General features: G+C 44.7%; 1 protein-coding gene across 1 annotated transcript in view; it reads left to right on the top strand.

Moving 5' to 3' along the window:
- DCLK3 (doublecortin like kinase 3) overlaps positions 1 to 7,685 on the top strand; it is a 32,215-nt gene extending 24,530 nt beyond the window's left edge. The window contains exons 3-4 of the mRNA XM_030205489.1: positions 2,962 to 3,129; positions 5,427 to 7,685. Coding sequence (XP_030061349.1) covers positions 2,962 to 3,129; positions 5,427 to 5,623 — 365 coding nt within the window. The 3' untranslated portion in view covers positions 5,624 to 7,685. The remainder of the gene's footprint in view (positions 1 to 2,961; positions 3,130 to 5,426) is intronic.
- The last annotated feature ends 17,786 nt before the right edge of the window (positions 7,686 to 25,471 follow it).

Raw genomic sequence — 25,471 nt, 5'->3', positions numbered from 1 at the left:
TTCGATTATGCCCCTGCACGTGATACCAGGGTGAATAGTAGGAATTGGATTATGATACGTCCTGCTTTGCTTTTTCATATTCATTCTCTATAATATCAACTTATATCTATATCAACTCTAGAATATCCTTTTGTGTGGCTTGGATTCTCACCCTTCTATATATGGGCTTTCACAGATTTATTTATTAATTTAGATTTTGCTCTCACCTGTTTCAGTAGTAGCTCAAGGTGAGTTACATTCAGGGCATTTTCCTGTCCTTAGAGTTTACAATCTAACTTTTTACCTGAGGCAGTGGAGGGTTAAGTAACTTGTGCAAGACCACAACAGAAGCAACAGAAGGACTTGAACCAGACATCCCTGGATATCAAGCCTGGTGCTCTAACCAGTAGGCTACTCCTCCACTAACAGATCATGATTTTATTTGTTTGATTGTATATATATGGACCTACAACATTTGGTTTTTTATTCCTAATTCAAGTTTTACCTGTTAAAATTATTGAAATTTCAATAAAGATACAGTGGAATTTAAGGTAATCCAAAACCTATGTTCAATAAAGTCCAACTTTTTAATTTATTGGTAGTTGTTGAATCAGCAATAAAAAAGGCTAAAAGAAAATTTTCTAATGCATCATCTGGTAAAGATCCTAGACTATTGAACCATCTAAATGAGAAGGTATTTCAGGTGCAGTGTTTTCTGCACTGATTCCAGCTCAACATGATTCAGTACATGCACACTATCTTTCAAGGAGTGAGAGATGTTTTCATCTAGCATTTTTCCCCAATCACAATGTGAACTAGCAGCAATTCTTGTTGAAGCATATAAACATGGAACCCATCTTATGTGTTCCGGTTAAGCTGCTGGGTTCTGGTTACGCTGAAGTCAATTGATAAGGGGCAGATTACTCTCTTACAGCAAGGCATTACAGTAGTCTAGTTCAGTGGTTCCCAAACCTGATCCTGGAGACACCTCAGCCAGTCAGGTTTTCAGGATATCCACAATAAATATTCATGAGATAGATTTGCATGAGGTGGAGGCAGTGCATTCAAATCTCTGATGAATATTCATTGTGGGTATCCTGAAAACCTGATAGCTGGGATGCCTCCAAGACCAGGTTTGGGAACCACTGGTCTAGTCTATAGATTACCAGCAAGAAGTGAGCGTGTGATGCTTGTTGATTCCAAGAAGTGGACAGATGGATCAGATCAGCCTTAATACAAAGAAATATTTCTTTACTAATTGTGAAGCATGTGGACCAAAAGAAAATCAGGAGTGGCCTAGTGGTTAGAGCACCAGGCTTGACATCTAGAAGTGCCCAGTTCAAATCCCACTGCTGCTCCTTGTGATCTTGGGTCAGTTACTTAACCCTCCATTGCCTCAGGTACAAACTTAGGGCCCTGTTTACAAAGGCACACTAGCATTCTTTAGCACATATGCTAACTGTGTAGATTAGGTTTACCATATTTGGTCCCCATAAAAAGAGGACACATGCCCCCGCCTACCACACGCCCCATCACACCCCCACCCCGCCCCCTGCCATGTATCGCCCCACCCATTTCACCCCACCCCCCACACCCCCCTAAGGGTGTCCTAACCCCTCCCCTTACCTTACTCTACTGCCCTGGTGGTCTAGTGACCTCTTCGGGGCAGGAAAGAGCCCCCTCTTTCCTGCTCGGAGTGCTGCCCTGCATTCTCTCTCTTCTCCTTGCAATGCTGATGGTCCCTCCCGGCGCTGATTCAAAATGGCCACTGAGAGGTGAAGCGGCATCAAAATCTAGAATCATTAGCCCTGATGGTGTGAAAATTGAGTAATATTTAGTTTCCACCTTGGGTCTACAAACACTTATTCAAAATATCTTGGTGGCAGCTAAGAAGCTTTTCACCAGGCATACCTATACCTTTAAATAGAAGAGATTTTCCATCTGGCGTTTCACTAATAGTTAGGGACCCATTCAGAGTTGTCCAAATACCATACTGCACTAACCACCACCTCTATCACCTAGGGTTATAAACATCTTTTATCAGAGTTCATTTGAGTGCATTCACATCCTGTCATATCTAACTGTTTCCAGATTTATATAGAGGGTTTCTTCATGTCAAAAGCCTCTTGTGCCATGGGACCATAATGCCGTCCTTACATCTCTCATGTAACTGCAATTTGAACCAGTAGGATCCACATCACTCAAGATATGACTTGGAAAATGTTCTTTCTAGGAGCTTGGGCAGAGAAGCAAGGTCCTTTCCTCAGTCACTGGTTGGGACCTTTTCAGTGTAGCCATCCATGGCTACCCATCACACTCCCAAAAGTAGAAATCCCATAATATAATCAAAACAATTGCAAAGAAATCCATAATCAACTTACTGTACGTGATCTCTGATGACTTGGTGCCATCGAGTAACCTTCTCAGTGGGAAGACTTAAATGTGTGGTTTCCCATTTCTTTTCCAAACGTGTACTGAGATGGTTTGATACTATGGGGCCCTTTTACTAAGCTGCATAAGCATCTATGCGTGCCCAACATGCGTCAAAATGGAGTTACCACCCGACTACCATGTGGCTCTTGTGGTAATTTCATTTTTGGTGTGCGTCCAATATGCACATCTGAAAAATATTTTTTATTTTCAGGCGCGGGTAATGGACGCACGCCAAGTGGCATTTGGTGCGTGTAGGTCGTTACCACCCGGTTACCGCGTGAGTCTTAACCGCTATATCAATGGCTGGTGGTAAGGTCTCAGACCCAAAATGGATTCGCGGCAATTTTCATTTTGCCGCATGTCCATTTTCGGCAACAATTTCAAAAAAGGCCTCTTTTACAGGCGCGCTAAAAAATGGATCGGCGTGCGCCCCAAACCCGCACCTATACTACCACAAGCCATTTTTCAGCACACCTTTGTAAAAGGACCCCTAAAAAGCTGCATATACTTCTCTGAATTTTGTTCTGTAATTGATTTTCTTTTTAACAGGGTATGGACTGGAGGTAGACATGTGGGCTGCTGGTGTGATTCTTTACATTCTCCTCTGCGGTTTTCCACCTTTCAGAAGTCTCAAACGAGATCAAGAGGAACTCTTTCAAATTATACAGCTTGGTGACTTTGACTTCCTCTCACCTTACTGGGACAGCATTTCTGATGGTATGTACAATATTTCCTTTTCCCTGTAAATAGTGTGCTACAAAACCAGAACTAGGTGTTTTGGCACCTGGGGCAAGCAGCATGAAACGTATGTGGGCGTTGGGTCTGCAATGAGGCAGCATTTTCTCTCTTTTCCCTGCCCCCTACTGTCATGTCACAGGTGTAGTTTGCCTATTAATACTATACTATACTATACAGTGCTTCTAGTCCGCAAAACACCTGATAAGTTCGTTGCAGATTACATAAAGAAGACTGTATCAAACCTTCCAGGAAATACAGTCAAAATTTCTGGAATAACCAAGTTTTTAGCATTTTACGAAAAGCCAAATAATTCAAAATAATACGAATTTCCAAAGGTAAAAGATTCCAAACTACTGGTGCCTGATAGTGAAATGAAGAATTAAATATAGATTTATCTCTAAGCTATCTAATAGAAGCTGCAGCAACATTAAGTTACACATTCTATAGCAGAATTAGAACAAAGTAAATTGATCCAGTTAGCAAGATAGAAAGGTGCTAACCCATATAATATATTCTGAACAAAAGAGCAAAGTTTAAACTGAGCCTTTGCTTCAATCGGAAGCCAATGAAGATTCTCAAGAAGGGGAGTAGCTGATTCAAACAGGGGTGTATCTGCGTGAGGCCACAGGGGCCTGGGCCCCCGCAGATTTCGCCCTGGCCCCCCTCCCCACCGTCAACCCTCCCCCGCTGCTTACTTTTGCTGGCCGGGGGCCCCAACCCCCGCCAGCCGAGGTCTACAGCTAATCCAGTTCGGAGTCTGACGTCGCAGCACGTTGTTCATGCGTACAACGTGCTGCGACGTCAGACTCCGAACTGGATTCAACGAATCAGCAGCGTTACTTACAGCATGGCCACGGAGGAGTCGGAGGAAGACGAAATATGAAGACTGCGGGTCGGACCTCAGCTGGCGGGGGTTGGGGCCCCCCCGCCATCAAAGGTAAGCAGCGGGGGAGGGTTGATGGCGTGGGGGGGGGGGGAGGGAGGCAAAAATGTGCCCCCTCTCTCTGGCTCTGGCCCCCCTACCGCCGGATTCCAGATACGCCCCTGGATTCAAATCTAGAAACTGAGAATATTAAGTGTGCTGCAGTGTTCTGTACTAGTTGCAGTAGTCCAGTCTACTCAAAATAAATGCTTGAGCCAGGAATCTAAATTCCATAAAACCCCAAGCTTTACATATTGATCTTAGCTTTTTCATAGTATAAAAATTTTTTTGAACCATCTGTTTAACATGATCAAAAAAGGCCAGTGGATTATCTACTTCGACTCAGGCTTCCGGCCTTTTGTCCCTTCCCCAGAACCTGCCGCAGAGGCTGCAGGAAGTCAGATCATGCACAATGTTGCCAGTCTCAACAGCCCCCCGCCCCCACTCACCCCCACCGCCATTCCACTCCAACATGCACTTTCAGTTTGAAATAGGAAGCTCAGGAGCAGAGGAAGGAGAAAAGTAGGGACAGCTGCACTGCACTTGGTCCAAGTTCCCGTGGTCAGAGCCTATCAAAAGAGCGACCAGCAGGGCCATTTGGACCATGAGTCACATATAAAAAGGGGTCTCTATTTGAAACAAATGCTTACGTGTTTAATATTTTTAAACTGAACTTGAAATTAATTCGGCTACTGGATTTTGCACATTTCTACAGCTAAAAATGTGCTTCAGCTGCTTACATAAGTACATAAGTATTGCCATACTGGGACAGACCAAAGGTCAATCAAGCCCAGCATCCTGTTTCCAACAGTGGCCAATCCAGGTCACAAATACCTGGCTTCTATATATGTTTATTATTATTTTCAGTTCCAGAATTATGGGGCCTCTGTGATTCTCTGAAAGGCCCTACTCATGGTCTGCATTGCTGTATTTCCTCCTCCATACATGGACTGATTCCAGCAATGAAGCCCGTGCCTGCACACTAGTTTTTGTCCTGGTGTGCCAGGCACAAAAGCTTGAAACTTGCACGCAGTTTGTCCATCAGAAGCATAAGCTGCCTGATCATAAATCCGATAAAATGCATGGCTGGCATAACATGAAGTATTGTTTGGTCAGGGAAGTTTACAGACTGTTCTATACCCGTGGACAGAATTATATACAATTGGTATCATTTCCACCGGCACCATTGTGAGGGAGACATATTGCAACATGACTAGTGTTTGGCTGTAGTGAATATTTTTTGTGGTTCCATGGCAATCATTGCTCTCCCTCTTCTTTTCAAACCATCCTGTTTGCTGCAGTTGTCAGAAGGGGCACTGATCTTGCTACTTTTTATGTATTTTAAATAAAACAGCTGCCAAGAATTTGATCAGCAGGCTTCTGGTGGTGGACCCTAAAGAGCGTTATACTGCCAAGCAAGTGCTTCGCCACTCCTGGATCACATCTGGAGGAAAAGCCAACAGCAGAAACCTGCAGCGGGAAGTGACCCTGAATATTGAACGCCACTTTGGTGAACGCCGCAGGCAGGATGTCCTGGACAAGGACAAATAATGTGCTTGTGATATAGAATTGTGCACCTAGTTCACAATTCACTTACAGAGCTCGAGGAGGGGGAGCGGGATTTTGGATGGCCCACATGGATTGTCATGTTTGTGGTGACTTTTAGCCTGGTACATTGTAGCCATACAGCCTGCATTGTTTCTCTTTGGAATTTAGTGTTGACAAAGCATTTGCGATAAAAGTGGAGGAGTAGCCTCGTGGTTGAATCGGCAGGCTAACGACTAGGGGAAGCCAGGATTCAAATCTGACAGATGCTCTTTTTGACTTTAGGCAAGTCACTTAACCCTCTATCAGAGCCAGCAATAGGGCTGCAAACAGGGCAATTGCCCTGAGTCCCCAGGCCATAGAGGGCCCCAAGCCTGCCTGAAGCTGACTGAAGTAACAAACTGCCAGGATGCTTTGGGGCTCTCTCCCAAATTTCTGCCCTGGGCCACAGCATATATAATACTGGCCCTGCCCTCCACTGCCTCAGGTACAAACTTACATCTAAAGTTACAAAATGCACTACTGCATTAATGTGCAGTATTTTACTGCAGGTCTCATTTTATGCAATGGGATCTAATTACGAATAACTAATAATTAGCATACAGTAGTGCACATTAATGTATAGCTGTTAGAATATAAGCCCTGTAGAGACTGAGCAGTTCCTACTGTGCATGAAATAACGTGCTTGGAGGTACTAATGAAAAGGCATCAGCTAAATACTATTAATATTAATAAAAGAAAAGTAGCAGCACCTGCTATGTGTGTAGGCAACCAAGGAGGGGCAATATAGCTATGACTTTGAAACTTTCTCTCTAGGTGAGTTTTTTTTATACATGTGATAATTCAGAACTAGCATTGGTTCGTGCAGTCTTTTCAAAAGTGCCTCTTCCAGTTACAGTTGAAATAATCTTATTTTTTTTCTTAGCAGCAATTATATTAATGCACACAGCAAGGACCTTCAAGTAGAAATGCAGATAATGTATTGGTGAAATTGCATAAAATATTATTAAAAATCTCATTATAAGTTTGCAAAACTTCTGCAAAAAAATGATAAGGACAAGATAAAACCCAATTCTAGAGAAGCAAAATTATTGCAACTCACAATGAGTTCACAATTTCTTATTGGTTCTTTTTAACTTAAGACTATTGCTTGTTAATATAATATTATTTTTTTCTGGGACATGACATGTACATCTCAGCTTCCTAGACCAGTAATAGGTGTGTTTGGCAGTTTCTAGTAATTATGATAGATAAGTGGACAATGCTGATCTATTCTTACTGTACACCACCTTGGGTGAATTCCTTCAAAAAGGCAGTAAATAAATCCTAATAAATAAATAAATAAATAGATGATGTAATGCATAAGGAAGAGATTTTGTTCCTTACCCTGTTCTCCTTCAACTGCGCATCAGTTTCATTCCTGTCTTGAACCTGCCTCAGCTCCACTCAAGGCTGTGATAAGGATCTGAAACCATCTAGACCAGAGGTGTCAAACATACAGTGTACAGGTTGCACAAACCTCTTATTCAACCTACATGATGAACTACCCATCAGCAGTGAAGCACCGCAGGCGATGTCTTCCTCCTTACTGCCAAAGCAGTGGTGGAAACAGTGACAGCCACCTAGCCAGCTGTGATTTCAGGAGAAACAGGAAGTCATCTGCCATGTGGTTTCTCAGGCTCAGTCCTCCTCCTTGCCTACAAGGCACAGAGTGCTGCACAGCACTGCAATATCCCTTACAGTTCAATGCAAAAACTAACCCCAGGAAGCAGGAGGAAGATGCAAATGAAACCACTGCAGGCGAGGTGGCCTTCTCTTATCAAGTGGGATGGTTACTGGAGTATAAGTGAGGGGATTGGATGGAGAAGGATAGTTAGGGAAAGAGAGGGGGAAGGGAAGGTGTGATGAGGCCAAGACATTGAGTGACGCGAAGTAGGGTGGCAAGGATAATTGAGAGACTTGGAAAAACTGGGTTATTTAGAGGAGCGAGAGAGAGAGGGAGGAGATTGAAGGTACTGGAGGGGGCAGAGGTTTTACAGAATGTGAATGAGTCAGAAGGGTTGTGGAATGTATGTGGATTGGCCATCCCAATCCAGGATCCCTTCTCTCTCTTCCCCTTCCTGATCATCCTTCACTCTACTCCCCCTTCCCTTCTGCACCTTTATCTCCCTTCCATTCTCTCTCTCTCTTCCCCCCACCCCCCATATCTCATCTCCATTTCTGATATCCCTCTCCCTCATCCAGGTCTCCCTTCCACATCCTCCAGATCCCTTCCCTGTTCTCTATGCTTCTCCTCCCTGACATCTATAGTGTCAGATGAAGACTATTGTTCAAAAAGCAAATCAAATATATAAAAATTCAATATGCAAGTATGTGCTTATGCTCTCTTCCCTCTCTCTTTGGTCCACTGAATTAAAAATATATCATAATATTGAAATAGGTTTGGTTGCCTGATTTAAACCCTCTTTACTGAAGCAAAACTCCAGCTGGTATGCCAGATTCCTCAGCAAGAATTTCAGTCCACATACACATGTAAACTACTTATCCTTTATCAACAAGAGGGGTGGAGGAGTCAAATAGTCACCATTGTGCAATCAGAAGGAGTGAGGACTAGTCATCCTCAGTCACATTCACTTGAACACATCCTAATTCTGACACCATATGGGGTAATCTACCTTCATATCTGGTAGCGCTATACAAATGCTAATAATAATAATAATGACACGGCCAGGGTATTCTCCAAAGCCTTCTTACTTCCATACAACCCAAAATGAGAAGTTCAAAAACAAATTTTCACCAAATATTCATTTTACTATATTGGTCACTGGCTTTTAAACAGTTCAGACATTCAAAGACAAAGGCCTTTATTTCTTGAATGTACAGTTCCAGTTTTATAGAAGCATGCAAATCTTTTAAAGTAAAAAATTGAATAAATACCAAATGACAACCTAACTCTAGTCTGAATTTAACCAGCCTGGGAATCTCTGAGTAGGTTCTTGTGAGATTTTCTGGCCCCGAGGTAGGATGTGTGTTGATTGTTTTCTCTTCCCTCTTTTGAAATATAAGCGTTTAAAATAAAACACTAATTATGTTACTTTTACAACATGTTCTGGCTTTAATTTTCTAAATTAATATATTTTAGCGCTCTTTCACTTGTGATATCCCCCTTCTCATTCAGGGTGACCTGGTTCTCAATATGCAGATCATATTCAAATTAATGTGCTACCCCTTCTCGCTCAGGGTGACCTGGTTCCCACTCAGCAAATTAAACAGGTCTCACCAACTGCATATTTCTCAGGCAACTCTTTATTCCAGCCCCTGGCCACACTTCTTCTAGCTTAATACTTTATACTTTCATAGGTCTTCATACTGAGCCTCCCCACACAGATACATGGGCTCAGTACTACCTTCAATACTTTGGGGACTTTTAACCCCAGGCTTTGCAGCCTGCTTCCCTCAGTACTTTGGACACACAGTCTTGGACACACAGTCCTCCCTTTGAACACACAGTTCTGGACACACAGTCCATTCTTCTTTGGACACACAGTCCTCCCTTTGAACACACAGTTCTGGACACACAGTCCTTTCTTCTTTGGACATACAGTCCTTTCACTGAACACACAGTTCCTATAAGTACTGAGGACACACAGTCAAACACTAATGCTTTAGGGAATTCTTACCCCAGGATTTTCAGCCTGCTGATCTCCTTTGGACATACAGTCCTCCACAAGTCCATAGGGTTAACCAGTATCTTCCAGGGGGATCTCTCTTCTACTGCTGCCAGCTCACCTCTCTTCCCTTCACAACTCAGGTGAGGTATAAAGTGGTTAATTAGCTACACAGGACCCAGCCCATAACCTCCTACACCTGTGGACATCCCAGGGCTCTCCCCGGTCCTAGCGACCTCCATCTATTCTACTAGTGCCCTCTAGTGGCCTAGCCCGGATAGGACAGCCTCATACTTATCACACACTAGAGAAGCATCTGGTGCAGATGTTCCACTTACTCTGCCTGAATTACATGCTGTCGTACTCCCATTTAAACCCTCCTGGTCTCTTAGGGAGTCATTTTATAAGGGGCTCAAGCATGAAGAGCAGTGTTCTTACACGCTCAAGAAGGCTCTTATACAATTGCCCATGAGTTTACATGCATAAAAAGTAGGTGCACAGAAACACAGTGCCTACTTTCACGGTCCGGAGAGCAGGCAGATGGGGGGGGGGGGGCAGGATTAATGCTTAGATGTGGAGGGGCATTTTCGAAAGGGGTCCTTGCAAAACAGCAAAATCTAGGGGCCAGGAAACCCATATTTTCGAAACAAGACGGATGTCCATCTTTCGTTTCAAAAATACCGTCAGGGACGTCCAAATCCTTAAATTTCGCCGTCCCTACATTTGGACGTCCCTAGACATGGTCGTTTCTGATTTTCGGTGATTTTCGAAACCAAAGATTTCCATGTCAGAAAGGACCAAATATAAGCCATTTGGTCATGGGAAGCACCAGCATTTGTAGTGCACTGGTCCCCCTTACATACCAAGATACCAACCAGACACCCTAGGGGGCACTGCAGTGGACTTCATAAATTGCTCCCAGGTACATAGCTCCCTTACCTTGTGTGCTGAGGCCCTCAACCCCCCCCCCCAAAACCCACTACCCACAACTGTACACCATTACCATAGCCCTTACGGGTGAGGGGGCACCTAGATGTAGGTACAGTGGGTTTCTGGTGGGTTTTGGAGAGCTCACTGCTTCCTCCACAAACGTGACAGGTAGGGAGGGTATGGGACTGGGTCCACCTGTCTGAAGTGCACTGCACCCACTAAAACTGCTCCATGGACCTGCATGTGGTGTAATGGACCTGAGTATGATATCTGAGGCTGGCATAGAGGCTGGCACAACATATTTTTAAAGATGTTTTTTGAGGGTGGGAGGGGGTTAGTGACCACTGGGGGAATAACGGGAGGTCATCCCCGATTCCAGTGGTCATCTTGTCATTTTGGGCACCTTTTTGTGCCTTAGTTGTAAGAAAAACAGGTCCGGGTGAAAATGTCCAAGTGTTCGTCAGGGATGTCCTTGCTTTTTTCGATTATGGGTCAAGGACAACCAAGTATTAGGCATGCCCAAGTCCTGTCTTTGTTAAACCTCTGACACGCCCCCTTGAACTTTGGCCGTCCTTGCAACTGAGTGCAGTTGGGGACGTCCTAAATCCGGTTTCGATTATACGGATTTGGATGTCCCTGGGAGAAGGACATCCATCTTCCAAATTATGTCGAATGATGGACGTCCTTCTCTTTTGAAAATGAGCCCAATAATGTACAAGCTGTACATAAATCCACCTATTCTTACGAAACATACATGCACACATTATATCTGCCTCAGAGAAGATATAAATATGTGCAGCTTTGTGCTTTCACAGCCTAAATGCCTTGTTGTAAAACTACCCTCCTCATGTTCACAAGCAATCTCCCTGAATTCCGTCCTTTACCAAGACACAACCCACGTCCAGTTGTACTACGTGGCTTGCCTTCTCTCACCTAAGCTGGGTTCACCAGTCTGTGCTCCACCCTTTCTAAATAAGATTTGAGTCAGGTGTAATGCTTGTTGTTCGAGTGTGAGTAGTGCTTAGGAATGCTCTAGCATTTTGTTGTCCTTTTCTTCATGATGTAAGGATTTTCTTATATTCTTCTGCTCAATAAAGAGATTTACAAGCTCATTTTCAAAGCACTTAGCCTCCCAAAGTTCCATAGAAACCTATGGAACTTAGCCTCCCAAAGTGCTTTGAAAATATGCCTCTTAATGTACAAGATTTGAGGCAGATATCAGTTGGGTTAATATTCAAAAGCACTTGCTATCCAGAGACAGTCAACAATGAAACTTATCTGGATAGCGGGGATATTCATTCCACTATCAGGATAAATTTAGACAGAAAAGACAGTTGTAAATAATCCAAATAATTTATGTGGATAGTGAAATGAATATCTGCGCTATCCAGATAAGTTTCAGTGTTGACTGCATTATCTGAATGTTTGTTGCTACATGTTAGGCATACACAGTTTACGCTAGTATTCTATAATGCAGATAGGTGCCTTGATTCCATTACAGAATAGGTTCCTACCACATGGCCTCAAGGCAGGGGTGGGCCAAAGCAATCTGCCATCTGAGACAGAGATAGGATGCCGCCCCAACTCCACCCAGCCATGGTCTGGCATCTCCCACTTATTTTGTAGCATTTGTATCCCACATTTTCCCACCAATTTGTATGCTCTTCCCCGCATTTATTTTCAATTTTTTCTTTTCCAAAAGGCGACAGCGATTCCCATAGGCTGCCCTGCCACCGGCACCAGCTTCTTCACTCTTAGTCCCACATCTAAGGAAACAGGAAGTTACATCAAGAGATGGGCGCAGTAGGTCGAAGAGGCCGGTGTGGGCAGCAGGGCAGCCTAGAGGAATCATTGCCACTGCTTCCTTTTGGAAAAGAAAAAAAGAAAGTAAATGCGGGGGAAGAGGGTTGAGGAAGGAAGAGGAGAGATGTTGCTCCATGGAGAGTGAGGCCTGAGGCCACCACCTCAGTTGGTCTAATGGTAGGGCCATCACTGCCTCAAGGCACCTAAATGGAGGCTCCAAGTTATAGAATTGCTCCCCAAGTCAGTAACAGTAAACAGTTTTTATCATTTGTAAGATCTGTTTTACATAAAGATAAGGGTTTTACAAAATTGTGCAACCTGCACATAGGTCAATGGTGTAGGTCTGGGTAGGTAAAGACCCACCCACTTTGGCCTCAGGCTCACCCAGCAACGGTGCACCTTTTCTGTGGCTGGCAGAGATCCCCAAACCCTGCCAGTTGAAGACCTCCGCCTCCGGTAGCCAGAACTCCTACCAAGCTCCGTAGTCAGCAGCAATGTCCCTGGGCCACTGCTACTGCGGACACACCATGCATGCTAAGGTTTCACACATGCAAAAACTGAGCATGTGTGAGGTGCCATCAGTGTCAGCAGCTCAGGGATACTGCCGCCAACTGCCTATCTTAGTAGGAGTTCTTTCTATTGGAGAAGGATGGGATCCATGCCAGTTAAGGTATTTACATTACGAGTTGGGAGAGACAGTGGGGAGATGGGAAGGGGCAGAGAGAAAATGTTGTGCCTGCCCACTTTGGAAACTCCTGCGTCAGTAGTGTAGCTACACAACCCACAATGGGCTGTGTAGCTACACTACTTGCACAGGTGTTTCCAGGGGCATAATTTGAGCAAAGTGGAAGTGGAGTTTTGATGTTTGCTTGCATTTTGGAACCCTTGTACAGTACACACATGCTTTTAAACCTTTTTCAGAGTAGGTATAAATATGTGCATGGGAATTTGTCTTCCGTTGGACTGGTTCTTAGAGCCTAATTCATAAAGGTACCTAGACACCTATGTTGTCTTTGTAAATAGGATTAAAATAGATGCCTTTTGAACGTCTCACATAGGTGCACCTTAATGCACAGCACACTATTTGTGAGGGCTCATTATATAACAAGGATTCCTATGTTTAAAGTTCAAGAAAGCACCTATTATATCAATATGGCTGCCTGCCTTGAATAAAATAAGCTTTTAGAATTATCCCCAATGATGTGCAAAGTCAAACACACAAATGTACACCTGCTTTGAAGATGGTATATAACATATGCATGTACTCATGTATTTTATGGTCACATGCACATCTCAACTCCATCCCTGCCCTGCCCAAACTGTGGCTCTGGCAATACCTACACATGGTGCCTGAATAACTAAACATTATACTGTCAATATATGTATGTATACCACAGCACGAGTGTAGAAAAATGGCTTTCTCCGAGGACAAGCAGGCTGCTTGTTCTCACATGTGGGTCGACGTCCGGTATTTTTGCGAGCAAAATATAAAAAAATCTTGCCAGAGTCTTCTGGCGTGCATGCAGCGTGCACCGCGCATGCGCGGCCGATTTCCTGCCCATTTTGTGAGCGTTCCCGCTCAGTTATTTTTTTCTCTGCGTTGAGGTGCGGTCCAGTTTTTCCCCCGCTCCTCTCAGGCCCAGCGCGCTCGTTCTCATCAACAGTGTACGCCTAAGGCCTCTGCGGCTCCCCAGCAAAAGCAAGGGATGGGCTTTTGACTGGCTCCAATTCAGCATAGCCTCAGTAAAAGTGTCCATGCCAGACGACTTGCCGGTCGGGGGGAGGTTGATATTTTTTCACCAAAGGTGGCCTCTCATAACCTCCGACCGGTGGGTTCTTCAAATAGTCTGGTCAGGATACACCCTCAATCTGGAATCCAAACCTCCAAATTGCCCACCGGGAGCTCAGTCCTACAGCTCCCAGCACAGGCAGGTACTTGCAGAGGAACTCTCTGCCCTTCTACTGGCCCAAGCGGTCGAACCCATTCCACCAGGGGAAGAAGGGCTGGAATTCTATTACAGGTACTTCCTTGTGCAAAAGAAAACAGGGGGGATGCGTCCCATCCTAGACCTAAGGGCCCTGAACAAATTTCTTGTCCGAGAAAAGTTCAGAATGGTTTCCCTGGGCACCCTTCTTCCCATGATTCAGGAAAATGATTGGCTATGCTCTCTGGACTTAAAGGATGCTTATACCCACATCTTGATACTTCCAGCTCAACGGAAGTATCTTCGATTTCGGCTAGGAGCACAGCACTTTCAGTACCGTGTACTGCCTTTTGGCCTGGCATCTGCGCCCAGAGTATTTACCAAATGCCTAGCTGTAGTCGCAGCATCGCTACGCAGACTGGGAGTGCATGTGTTTCCTTATCTCGACGATTGGCTGGTGAAGAGCACCTCGAAGGAGGGTGCTCTGGAGTCCATGCGAATGACTATTCGGGTGCTAGAGCTACTGGGGTTCATCATAAATTATCCCAAGTCCCATCTCCCCCCAGTCCAAAAATTGGAATTCATTGGAGCCCTGTTGAACACTCAGACAGCTCGAGCTTAGCTTCCCAAGGCACGGGCGGACAACCTTCTGTCCCTGGTGTCCATGGTTTGAGCGTCTCAGCAGGTCACGGCTCGGCAGATGTTGAGACTTCTGGGGCACATGGCCTCCACAGTTCATGTAACACCCATGGCACGTCTACATTTGAGATCAGCTCAATGGACCCTAGCTTCCCAGTGGTTTCAAGTTGCAGGGGATCTAGAGGATGTAGTCCAACTGTTCACCAGCTTTCGGTATTCTCTTCAGAGGTGGACGATTCGATCCAATTTGACCATGGGGCAACCATTCCAAGTTCCTCAGCCAGAGAAAGTGCTGACGATGGATGCATCTCTCCTGGGGTGGGGAGCTGATGTAAATGGGCTCCACACTCAGGGAGCCTGGTCCTTTCAGGAAAAAGGTCTGCAGATCAACCTCCTGGAATTAAGAGCGATCTGGAACGCTCTAAAGGCTTTCAGAGATCAGCTGTCCAACCAAGTAATCTTAATTCAGACAGACAATCAGGTTGCCATGTACTACACCAACAAGCAGGGGGGCACCGGATCTCACCCTCTGTGTCAGGAAGCCGTCCAGATGTGGCTTTGGGCACGCCGTCACAGCATGTTTCTTCAAGCCACTTATCTGGTAGGCGTAAACAACAGTCTGGCCAACAGGTTGAGCAGGATAATGCAACCTCACAAGTGGTCACTGAACATGGGTGTAGTCTGCAAGATCTTCTGAGCGTGGGGCACCCCCTCGTTGGATCTTTTTTTCCACTCAGATCAATCACAAGGCCCCTCAGTTCTGTTCCAGGCTTCAGGCCCACGACAGACTAGTGTCAGATGCCTTTCTCCTTCATTGGGGGACAGGCCTTCTGTATGAGTATCCTCCCATACCTCTAGTAGGGAAAACTTTACTGAAACTCAAGCAAGACTGCGGAACCATGATCCTGATTGCACCCTTCTGGCCGCGTCAGATTTGGTTCCCTCTTCTTCTGGAGTTGTCCTCCGAAGAACCATGGAGATTGGAATGTTTTCTAACCCTCATCACTCAGAATGAGGGGTCACTTCTACATCCCAACCTCCAGTCTCTGGCTCTCACGGCCTGGATGTTGAGAGCTTAGAATTCGCCTCCTTGGGTCTTTCAGAGGGTGTCTCCCGAGTCTTGCTTGCTTCCAGGAAAGACTCCACGAAGAGGTGTTACTCTTTCAAATGGAGGAGGTTTGCCGTCTGGTGTGATAGCAAGGCCCTAGATCCTCTTTCTTGTCCTACACAGACCCTGCTTGAATACCTTCTACACTTGTCAGAGTCTGGTCTCAAGACCAACTTCGTAAGAGTTTACCTTAGTGCGATTAGTGCTTATCATCGCTGTGTAGAGGGTAAGCCTATCTCTGGACAGCCTTTAATTGTTTGCTTTATGAGAGGTTTGCTTTTGTCAAAGCCCCCTGTCAAACCTCCACCAGTGTCATGGGATCTCAATGTCATTCTCACCCAGCTGATGAAAGCTCCTTTTGAGCCACTGAATTCCTGCCATCTGAAGTACTTGACCTGGAAGGTCGTTTTCTTGGTGGTTGTTACTTCAGCTCGTACAGTCAGTAAGCTTCAGGCCTTGGTAGTGCATGCACCTTATATCAAGTTCTGTCACAACAGAGTAGTCCTCCAGACTCACCCCAAGTTCCTGCCAAAGGTGGTGGAGTTCCATCTGAGTCAGTCAATTGTCTTCCCAACATTCTTTCCTCGTCCTCATACCCGCCCTGGCGAAAGCAGTTTTCACACCTTGGACTGCAAGAGAGCATTGGCCTTTTACATGGAGCGGACAAAGCCCTTTAGACAGTCCGCCCAGTTGTTTGTTTCTTTTGATCCCAACAGGAGGCGAGTCGCCATCGGAAAACGCACAATCTCCAATTGGCTAGCAGATTGCATATCCTTCACTTACGCCCAAGTTGGGCTGACTCTGGAGGGCCATGTCACAGCTCACAATGTTAGAGCCATGGCTGCGACAGTGGCTCCATTAAAGTCAGCCTCCATTGAAGAGATTTGCAAGGCTGCAACATGGTTGTCAGTCCACACATTCACATCTCACTACTGCCTCCAGCAGGATACCCGACGCAACAGTCGGTTTGGGCAGTCGGTGCTGCAGAATCTGTTCGGGGTTTAGAATCCAACTCCACCCCCCTAGACCCATTTTTGTTCTGTTCCAGGCTGCACTCTAAGTTAGTTGTTTATGGTTTCAGGTCAATCTATGTTATGTCCTCACCGTTGCGAGGCCCAATTGACCAATGTTCATTGTTTTGAGTGAGCCTGGTTACTAGGGATACCCCACATGTGAGAACAAGCAGCCTGCTTGTCCTCGAAGAAAGCAAAGATACATGCCTGTAGCAGGTATTCTCCGAGGTCAGCAGGCTGATTGTTCTCACAAACCCACCCACCTCCCCTTTGGAGTTGTTGTTTTTATTATTATTTGCTTTTTGATTAAACTGAGCGGGAACGCTCACGTGATGGGTGGGAAATTGGCAGCGCATGCATGGTGCACGCTGCACGCGTGCCAGAAGACTCTGGCAAGATATTTTTTATATTTTGCTTGCAAAAATGCCAGATCCCGGGCTGACGTGGATGTCGACCCACATGTGAGAACAATCAGCCTGCTATCCTTGGAGAATACCTGCTACAGGTATGTATCTTCGCTTTTCTGCATATAAAGTCTGTTTTACACACTGAAATAATTACTCCTCACATCCCAAGTAAAGGTTTTTGTTTTCTCATCTGTAATTTATATCTAATGCCACTAGAGGGGGCTCATTTTATGTGCTATGAATCCCTGAATAGCTAGAGATGATTTTTATTACCAAATATCTTGCAGGTCAAACTGATCTGGGTGCCAGTTCAAAGCACTTCTAGTCCCTAATCACAAGTCTGCCTCATATAAATGTGTCTTTAGGAAGATCAACTTACAGGCCCAGAACATACATACAAGATACAGAGTAAGTTTAGGGCCTGATAGTCATAAAAAGCTGTGCTTCTAAATTTGTTTCCTACTTTCAGCCAAACGTAGGGGCCTAAGTTTTAGCTGAATTCATCTTAATTTAGGAGCTTAAAAGATATGCTTATAAATGAAGGCCTGCCGTTCATTTGGCTAGATTTATGAGCCTAATTTGTAAACCTAGTGCTGAACATCAGTTCTAAGCTCCCAACTTCTTTTTCCCATCCCAAATCTGCCCCTGTTACCACCTACTTTTTATGCTCCTAAATTTAAGAATTTAATGACATTTTCAATATAAAAATTAAGGGACTCAACTGTAGTAAATTTTCAAAGAGGCCAATTTTGGAGCATAACTCTCAAAAGAGGCCCTTTTACTATATAGCTCTAAAAAGTGGCCTGCACTATCCCCAGCGAGGGTCTTTCCCTCGCACTAAGGCCACTTTAAGCGCTACAGGAAAGTGGCCAATTTTCCTATTTTTGCAATAATGGCCGTGTGCCAATTCTTCCATTAGTGCATGGCCATTACCGTGTGAGTTCTTACCAACACCTATTTTGTAGGCAATAAGGGCTCCTGTTCTAATTCTGCGCTAATCAGTTAGTGTGCGGCAGTTCTCACCTGCTAATTAGCATAGCCGCTCCACTCTCCACCCCCTAATATGCCCAGTGCTAAAGAACAAATGTTATTTTTTATTGCATGGGTGGTCCCGTGCACATGGAAAAACTACCAGGGGACATCTGAGTGTGGCCCGCGGTAGTGCATTTTAACCTGCGGTAAGCATGCGTTAGTGCTTACTGTACCTTAGCAAAAGGGTCTCAAAGTTAGGAGCATAAATCATTTTTAATTTTATGCCCTTAATATTTTAATTTAGGCTAAAAGAACTTGTAAGATCTGAGCTTATTTATACATGATCCTAGTGACTGTGCTTCATAATGGTAAGTGATATCCATGTCGCAGCACAATATTGTCAAAAGTCAGATGATCTGATGATTCTGGACCTGAACCTCCCCAACCCCCACATCCCCTCCAGACCCCCATGCAAAACAATCTTCAGTGGTCCAGTAGATCCCAGACCCCCCCTTTAAAGCAAGAATCACTCTGGTGGTGTAGTGATCCCCTCCCTGTACCTTGAAAATGATGGAAAAAGATGGGCAGGAGTAAAACCTCCTTCTGCCTCTGAGTCCACTTTCTCAAAATGGCAGTTGGATGCACTGGGTGGGGCTAAGCACCATATAAGGAAGAAAACTCCTCATTGCTACTACTACTATTATTTAACATTTCTAAAGCGCTACTAGGGTTACGCAGCGCTGTACAATTTAACATAGAAGGACAGTCCCTGCTCAAAGAGCTTATGCTCCTGTCCTTCTGCCTCCATCATTTTCAAGGTACAGGGAAAGGGTCACTAGACCATCAGGGTGATTCTTGCTTTCCGGGGGCGGGATGGGAGGGAGGCTGGGGTCCACTGGATCACCAGGGATTTTTGCATGGGGGGACCATGAGGGCTGTGGGGGAACACAAGTTTCACTGCACCACCAGGAATTCGTTCCTTGGGGGTGTGGGAGGGGGGCTAGAGCTGGAATTGTTGCAGAGGGAGTCATTAGGTCTGGGGGGGGGGTCGGATCAGGTTGGCAGGGGTTTCCTGAACACCTACCATGGGAACAGTCTGCTTGCACTATACAGTGCAAGCAGGATACTCCCATAATGATAGGTTCAGACCTGCTGTAAAATTTTGCACAGTAAAGGTAGGCGCTCAGGTCTATGCATTGCTCAGATTGCTCATTTTAATACTAATGAGCTTTTTGCAATGAATATGCCTAGGGTTTTCAGTAGCTGCTAACGGCACTCATTAGAACCATGGAAAACCCCTTTGTGAATTACTCACTAAAAAATCATTTACTTTAGACTGGCTACAACAAGTCTAATGCAAACGTTTACAGCTCAGTAAGCTTTGTGCATCGGGCCCTGAGTCACATGTAGTGCAGTGCATGCTCTCCATACCACTTGCAGCCTGATGATAAACAGACCCTGGAAGCATTCAAAGGAGCTCAATGAAAATGGGGTCCAATTTTCTGTGCACTATACAGCTGCTGCTCGTTAATTCCCACACTCAGGACCAGGGCCCACCCCATTTGGACTCAGGCTTACCCAAAATTGTAGCACTCTTGCTGTGGCTGATGGGGATCCCTAAACCCTACCCGCTGTTCTCCCCATTCCCATTCCTGCTGCTGTTACAGCAGTGGCGGCAAAAACAGAAATAAAGATTTTGACGCGGAGCAGCACTGTTCCTCCTGTTCGCAGCTGCCGGTCCCGCCTTCCTCTAACAATTTCCTTTTCCCGGGCAGAGCTGGTCAGCTGCAAGCGGGAAGGGAACAACGGTGCAGCCCTGCACTAACGCAGGCTAACCGCAGCAAAAAAGGCTTTACAATGAGGTGTGCTCAGGTGTCCTGCGGTAATTTTGTGATCAGTGCACACAGAGCCACTTTAACCACTTATGGAGCCCTGGGAAACTTGGATGCCCCCCCCCCCCCCGGTCCAGTGCCACCCTTCCCCATCAAATTCCCTGTTCAGTGGTACAACTTCCTTAGCCTTCTGCCAGCCAAGCCACTTACCGCTGAAAAAAAATGCAGCATAAAGGCGTGAAGCCAATGTCTAAGCCACGCTACTGATGGCTGTTCTGGTTCTGCCCTTCAGAAACAGGAAGTCCACATCAGAAGGAGTAGGATCAGCACAACCATCAGCTTTGTAGCCTAGACAATAGCTCTACACCTTACTGCTTTAGAGTATTGTATTGTGTTCAGTTTTTGAGGCCAAATTTTGCTAAGGACATAAAAAGACTTGCAGTCCAGAGAAAAGTGACAAAAATGATATGGACTTTGCGCCAAAAAACCTACGGGAAGAAACTTGAGGACTTGAATATATATACCCTAGAGGAAAGCAGGGATAGCGGAGGTATGGAAGGTATTAATATGCAAAAAAATTGTTTTCAGAGAAGAATATGCAAAAGAACTAGAGCAGGGCTGCCGAGAAACTGAGCTAGGCCCGGGGCAGGGCCACCGCTGCCAGGCCCCCCCCCCCCCCCGGACTGCTGCACAGCCAGGCCACAACATTTTTTTTTGGGGGGGGGCAGAGCTCAAAATGGGGGGGCATATTTTGCCCCATCTCCCTGCCCCCCCACCGCAACTCCACATACCTTGGCTGGTGGGGGTCCCCAAGCCCCGCAGCATAAGCCTTCCTCCAGTGCTGTTTTCCGCTGCATTGCCTGCTCTGCAACTGCTTTTCCAGCCACAGGGCAGGCAATGCAGCGGAAAACAGTGCTGGAGAAAGGCTTCTGCTGGTGGGGCTTGGGGACCCCCACCAGCCAAACCAGAGGCTCTGAAGCCCTGTGTCTGCTCCTCCCCAGCCTCTAAGGGGGGCCCGGCACTGGAGTTTTCTCTCTCCTGCTCCTGTCAGGACACAATAGCCAGGCCCAGTCAGGAGCAGGAGAGAGACAGACCCTGGTGCTGGGTCTCTCTGGGAGGCTTGGTCTGGGGGAATGTTGCCCCCTGCCCCCTCTCTCAGTGGCCCTAAACTTAGGAAGTACTTTTTAACAGAAAGGATGGCAGTTTCCTGGAATGCCCTTCCACGGGGGGGGGGGGGGGGGGGGGGGGGGGTGGAGACCAAAATGTTAAAGGAGTTCAAAAATGCATGGGGGGATCAGCACAAACAATTCCTATATGGAAAGAGCATGGAATGAAAACAACTTAGCCGTGTGTAAACAGCAAATCCAGTATTTGGAAATAAGGCTAGTGTCAGGGCAGACAGACTTCTATGGTCTGTGTCCCGATTATGGCTAAATAGATCTGGTTGGACTGGAGCAAGCTTCAAAAGCAACTCCAGTAGTTGAAAATTAAGCCAATGCCAGGCAGACCTATATGGAAAGAGCATGGAATGAAAACAACTTAGCCGTGTGTAAACAGCAAATCCAGTATTTGGAAATAAGGCTAGTGTCAGGGCAGACAGACTTCTATGGTCTGTGTCCCGATTATGGCTAAATAGATCTGGTTGGACTGGAGCAAGCTTCAAAAGCAACTCCAGTAGTTGAAAATTAAGCCAATGCCAGGCAGACCTCTATAGTCTATGCCCTGAAAATGGGAAGGGCAACTCAAGATTAAGTATGCATATTTTGGGCTGACTGGATGGACTATGTACCGCCATCTACTATGTTATAATTGATGGGGAGAAATGAAAAAATAGACTTTTACTTCAGCAGATTTAGCCCATACGCAGCAGAGCTTTAGAAGTGTTAACTCCCATACTTTTTTTTTCTCTCTCTCTCACACAGACTCTTGAATAAAAGATTCAATTACTCTCTCTTCTTTAACTTCCAAACAAAAATGATGTTTACTTACAGTTTCTTCAGATAACTATTTACATCATACTTGCAGTAGACATGGTAAAACTACTGAATACAAAAATTCTGTCAGTTGATTATCATACAGCTTGAAGAGAGATTGCTAACACCATCTTATGCTGACACAGACTGACTCACTCTCAGAGCAACTAGAGTGACTCAGACACACCCACAAGACATTACACTATATCCAATGACATCATAGCTCATAGAATTGTTGACAGTTAATGCATGCAGCACTTGTCTTTCACATATTCCTACAATAATGGGTTTTGTTTCGATAAAAACTGGAAGCAGCAGGGCTGCATGGAAGGGGTGGGGGTGTTAAGGAAGCTGTTGGACCAGAGGGAAGGAGGATGCTGAACCAGAGTGCAGAGATGCTAAGAGTGGCCCATCCCCCAGTGACTGAGTGAATTTTGCAGAGAATAGTCAACACAAAGTCATTAAAATACCATGGACTTAGTAAGGTTTGGCACAGAAATAAGCTACGGTAAACGAATCTTGCCTTGATGAATGAAATTAATCGCATAACTCAAAACTGACAAAAATGGACTGAGTTTTGGAAAAGTGCTCTTCAATTATTTTTCTACTCCCTCCCCATTCCTGAAGCTCCTGATTATCCTCTTATCAAAAAACTGTGTTTCCTCCACTACTGACACCAACTTTTCTGCACATCAGTTGCCACAGTTCAAGTACAGAATTACTCCTACAAACCTCTTTTCTGAGCACATCTTGCATTATGAATCACTGAACTAACTGAAACAGGAGCTTGATTCTCTTTAATGCCTTATCCCTTCTCAGATTCCTGGCATTCTCTCTGGTCTCTAAATTAACACAGTGCGGTGTCAGTATGTTAAGCCCATAATAATCTGCAGAGACTCTTTGGCCCTGAGTCTTTGCAGGCTACAGCTGTTCCCTTATCAGTTCACATTCCAGTTATTTGGGACCCTCAGCAGCATATGTGAGGATGGCTTCGCAGATTCTTTCTGTGACGTTCACTCCACTCCTGTGCATAAACACATGTAATTCACCCACACCTGAGACTTCCTATCAGCAGCCTGGTCACTCCAGTATCATTTCACTTAAACAGGGTCTGCTCTGCGCTCATGTTATTCTAGATCAATAACTCACTTATCTGCTTGACCAGTTCTGCTGAGGTACCAGAGGGCACCGTGCCCTTATACACTATTGTACAGCTTTCTTTAATCCTTTCACTTCCACAGTTACTTTACAGAGAAAGTTATGAAACACTGCAAGCACAGAGCAGATTTACTAATAACTTTGGACGTGGGAGAAAACCACGTCCAAAGTTCTGGTAAAGATTTTAAAGACAAGAACATTTCTTCCCTTCCGCCCCTCCAGATATTGACTTCTTTCAACAGGTGAGATAGGATAACCCCTTAATGCTAGTCAATACCCTGCTGGCAAGGGCCTCTTCTTCCCACCTCCACCCTTTCTGTGCTCTCTCTGACAGGCAGCATGAGCCAGAGTATCTTCCAGCCCAGCAGTTTGGCCACAAGCTACATGTCTAGTCCAAGATTTTCTTTGAAAAGTAGTGGCCCAATATAGTATCCAAGTAGCAGCCCATGCTGCCTGGATAAATGATACTAACTGGGGACAATCACTGATTTTCTGCAGCATTAACAAGATGATAAGAAAATAAGCGTTAACATACTGGGATAGACTGAAGGTCCATGAAACCCAGTATCCTGTTTCCAACAGTGGCCAATCCAGGTCACAAATACCTGGCAAGATCCCAGAAGAGTAGAACAGATTTTATGCTGCTTATCCTAGAAATAAGCAGTGGATTTTCCCTAGTCTACCTTAATAATGGTCTATGGACTTTTCCTTTTAGGAAATTATTCAAACCTTTTTTAAACCCTGCTAAGTTAGCTGCTTTTACCACATTCTCTGGCAACAAATTCAAGAGTAATTTAATTACATGTTGAGTGAAAAAAAATTTTTTTTCTGGTTTGTTTTAAATTTACTACTTAGTAGCTTCATTGCATACTCCTAGTGCTAGTATTTTTGGAAAGAGTAAACAAGCACTTCATATCTACCCATTCCACTCCACTCAGTATTTTAAAGACCTATCATGTCCCAAGCTGAGGAGCCCTAGCCACTTTAGACTTTTCTCATAGGAAAGTCATCCCATCCTCTTTCATTTTTGTCACCCTTCTCTGTACCTTTTAATTCCGTTATATCTTTTTTGAGATGTGGTGACCAGAATTGCACACAGTATTCAAGCATGGAGCGATACAAAGGCATTAAAACATTCTCATTTTTGTTTTCCATTCCTTTCCTAGTAATTACTAACATTCTATGTGCTTTCTTAGAAGACGCTGCACACTGAGCAGAGTGTTTCAACGTATCAACAATGACACCTAGATCCTTTTCCTGGGTGGTGACTTCTAATGTGGAACCTTGCATCATGTAGCTATAGTTTGGGTTTCTCTTTCCCACATGCATCACTTTGCATTTGGTCACATTAAACGTCATCTACCATTTGGATGCCCAGTCTCCTAATCTCATAAGGTCCTCTTACAATTTTTCACAACCTTCTTGTGATTTAACAACTTTGAATAACTTTGTGTCATCAGCAAATTTACCTCCTTATTTAGAAAGCTGCACAGCAAAGCCGACACAGCCCATTCAAAGTAAATGGGCTGTGTCAGCAGTACCGCACTGCCAGCTTCTAGCGCAACTTTGTAAACAGGGGCCTTAATTACTTAACTAGTTATTCCCATCTCTGGATCATTTATAAATATGTTAAAAAGCAGCAATCCCAGCATAGACCCCTGGGGAACCCCACTATCTACCCTTCTCTATTGAGAACTGTAGTCCTCTGTTCGATAATTTGGTTATTTCACCATTGAGAATTATTTCTAAAAAAGAACCAGGACAATTTAGATTAATTCATAATCTATCTTATCCAACTGGTTCTGGTGTTAATGCATTTATAGATCCGGATGATTGTTGGTGAAATATTCATCCTTTGATCAAGCATTAATATTGTTGAGGAATTATGGTGGGGTGCTTTAATGGCAAAAGCTGATACTGAGTCGGTTTTTAGGCTTTTACCTACCTGTGCACCCTGAATCATTTTATTTGCTTGGCTTTAAATTTCGGTCAAGTGCTTTTTTGATAAAGCTATGCCTATGGGATGTTCTATTCCTTGCTCCTGTTTTGAGGCTTTTTCTACATTCATTCATTCATTGGGTTGTGAAACAAGTATCAGGTGATAAAAATATACATTATTTAGATGTTTTTTTTATTTGCTGGTCTGAGAAGAACAAATGTTTGTAAAGAGTTGGTTGATACATTCGAGAGAGTGGCTCAACAGTTTGGAATACCTTTGGCTAGGGATAAGTGTGAAGGTCCTTTTACAAAACTGACTTTTTTAGGCATTGAATTGGATTCATTGGAAATGCAATATAGTTTGCTAATAGAAAAGCTGCAGAAGTTGGTTGGGGCAACTGAAGCTGCTCGTTGTGTTAAAAAGATGACTTTACAAGAAGTTCAGTCTTTGAATGGTTTATTTAATTTTGCATGTAAGGTTATTCCAA

Source organism: Microcaecilia unicolor, chromosome 1, assembly GCF_901765095.1.
Source record: "Microcaecilia unicolor chromosome 1, aMicUni1.1, whole genome shotgun sequence".
NCBI classification, from domain to species: Eukaryota; Metazoa; Chordata; class Amphibia; order Gymnophiona; family Siphonopidae; genus Microcaecilia; species Microcaecilia unicolor.
Note: the sequence above shows the minus strand (reverse complement) of the source record. Positions and strands in the feature narration are given on the sequence as shown.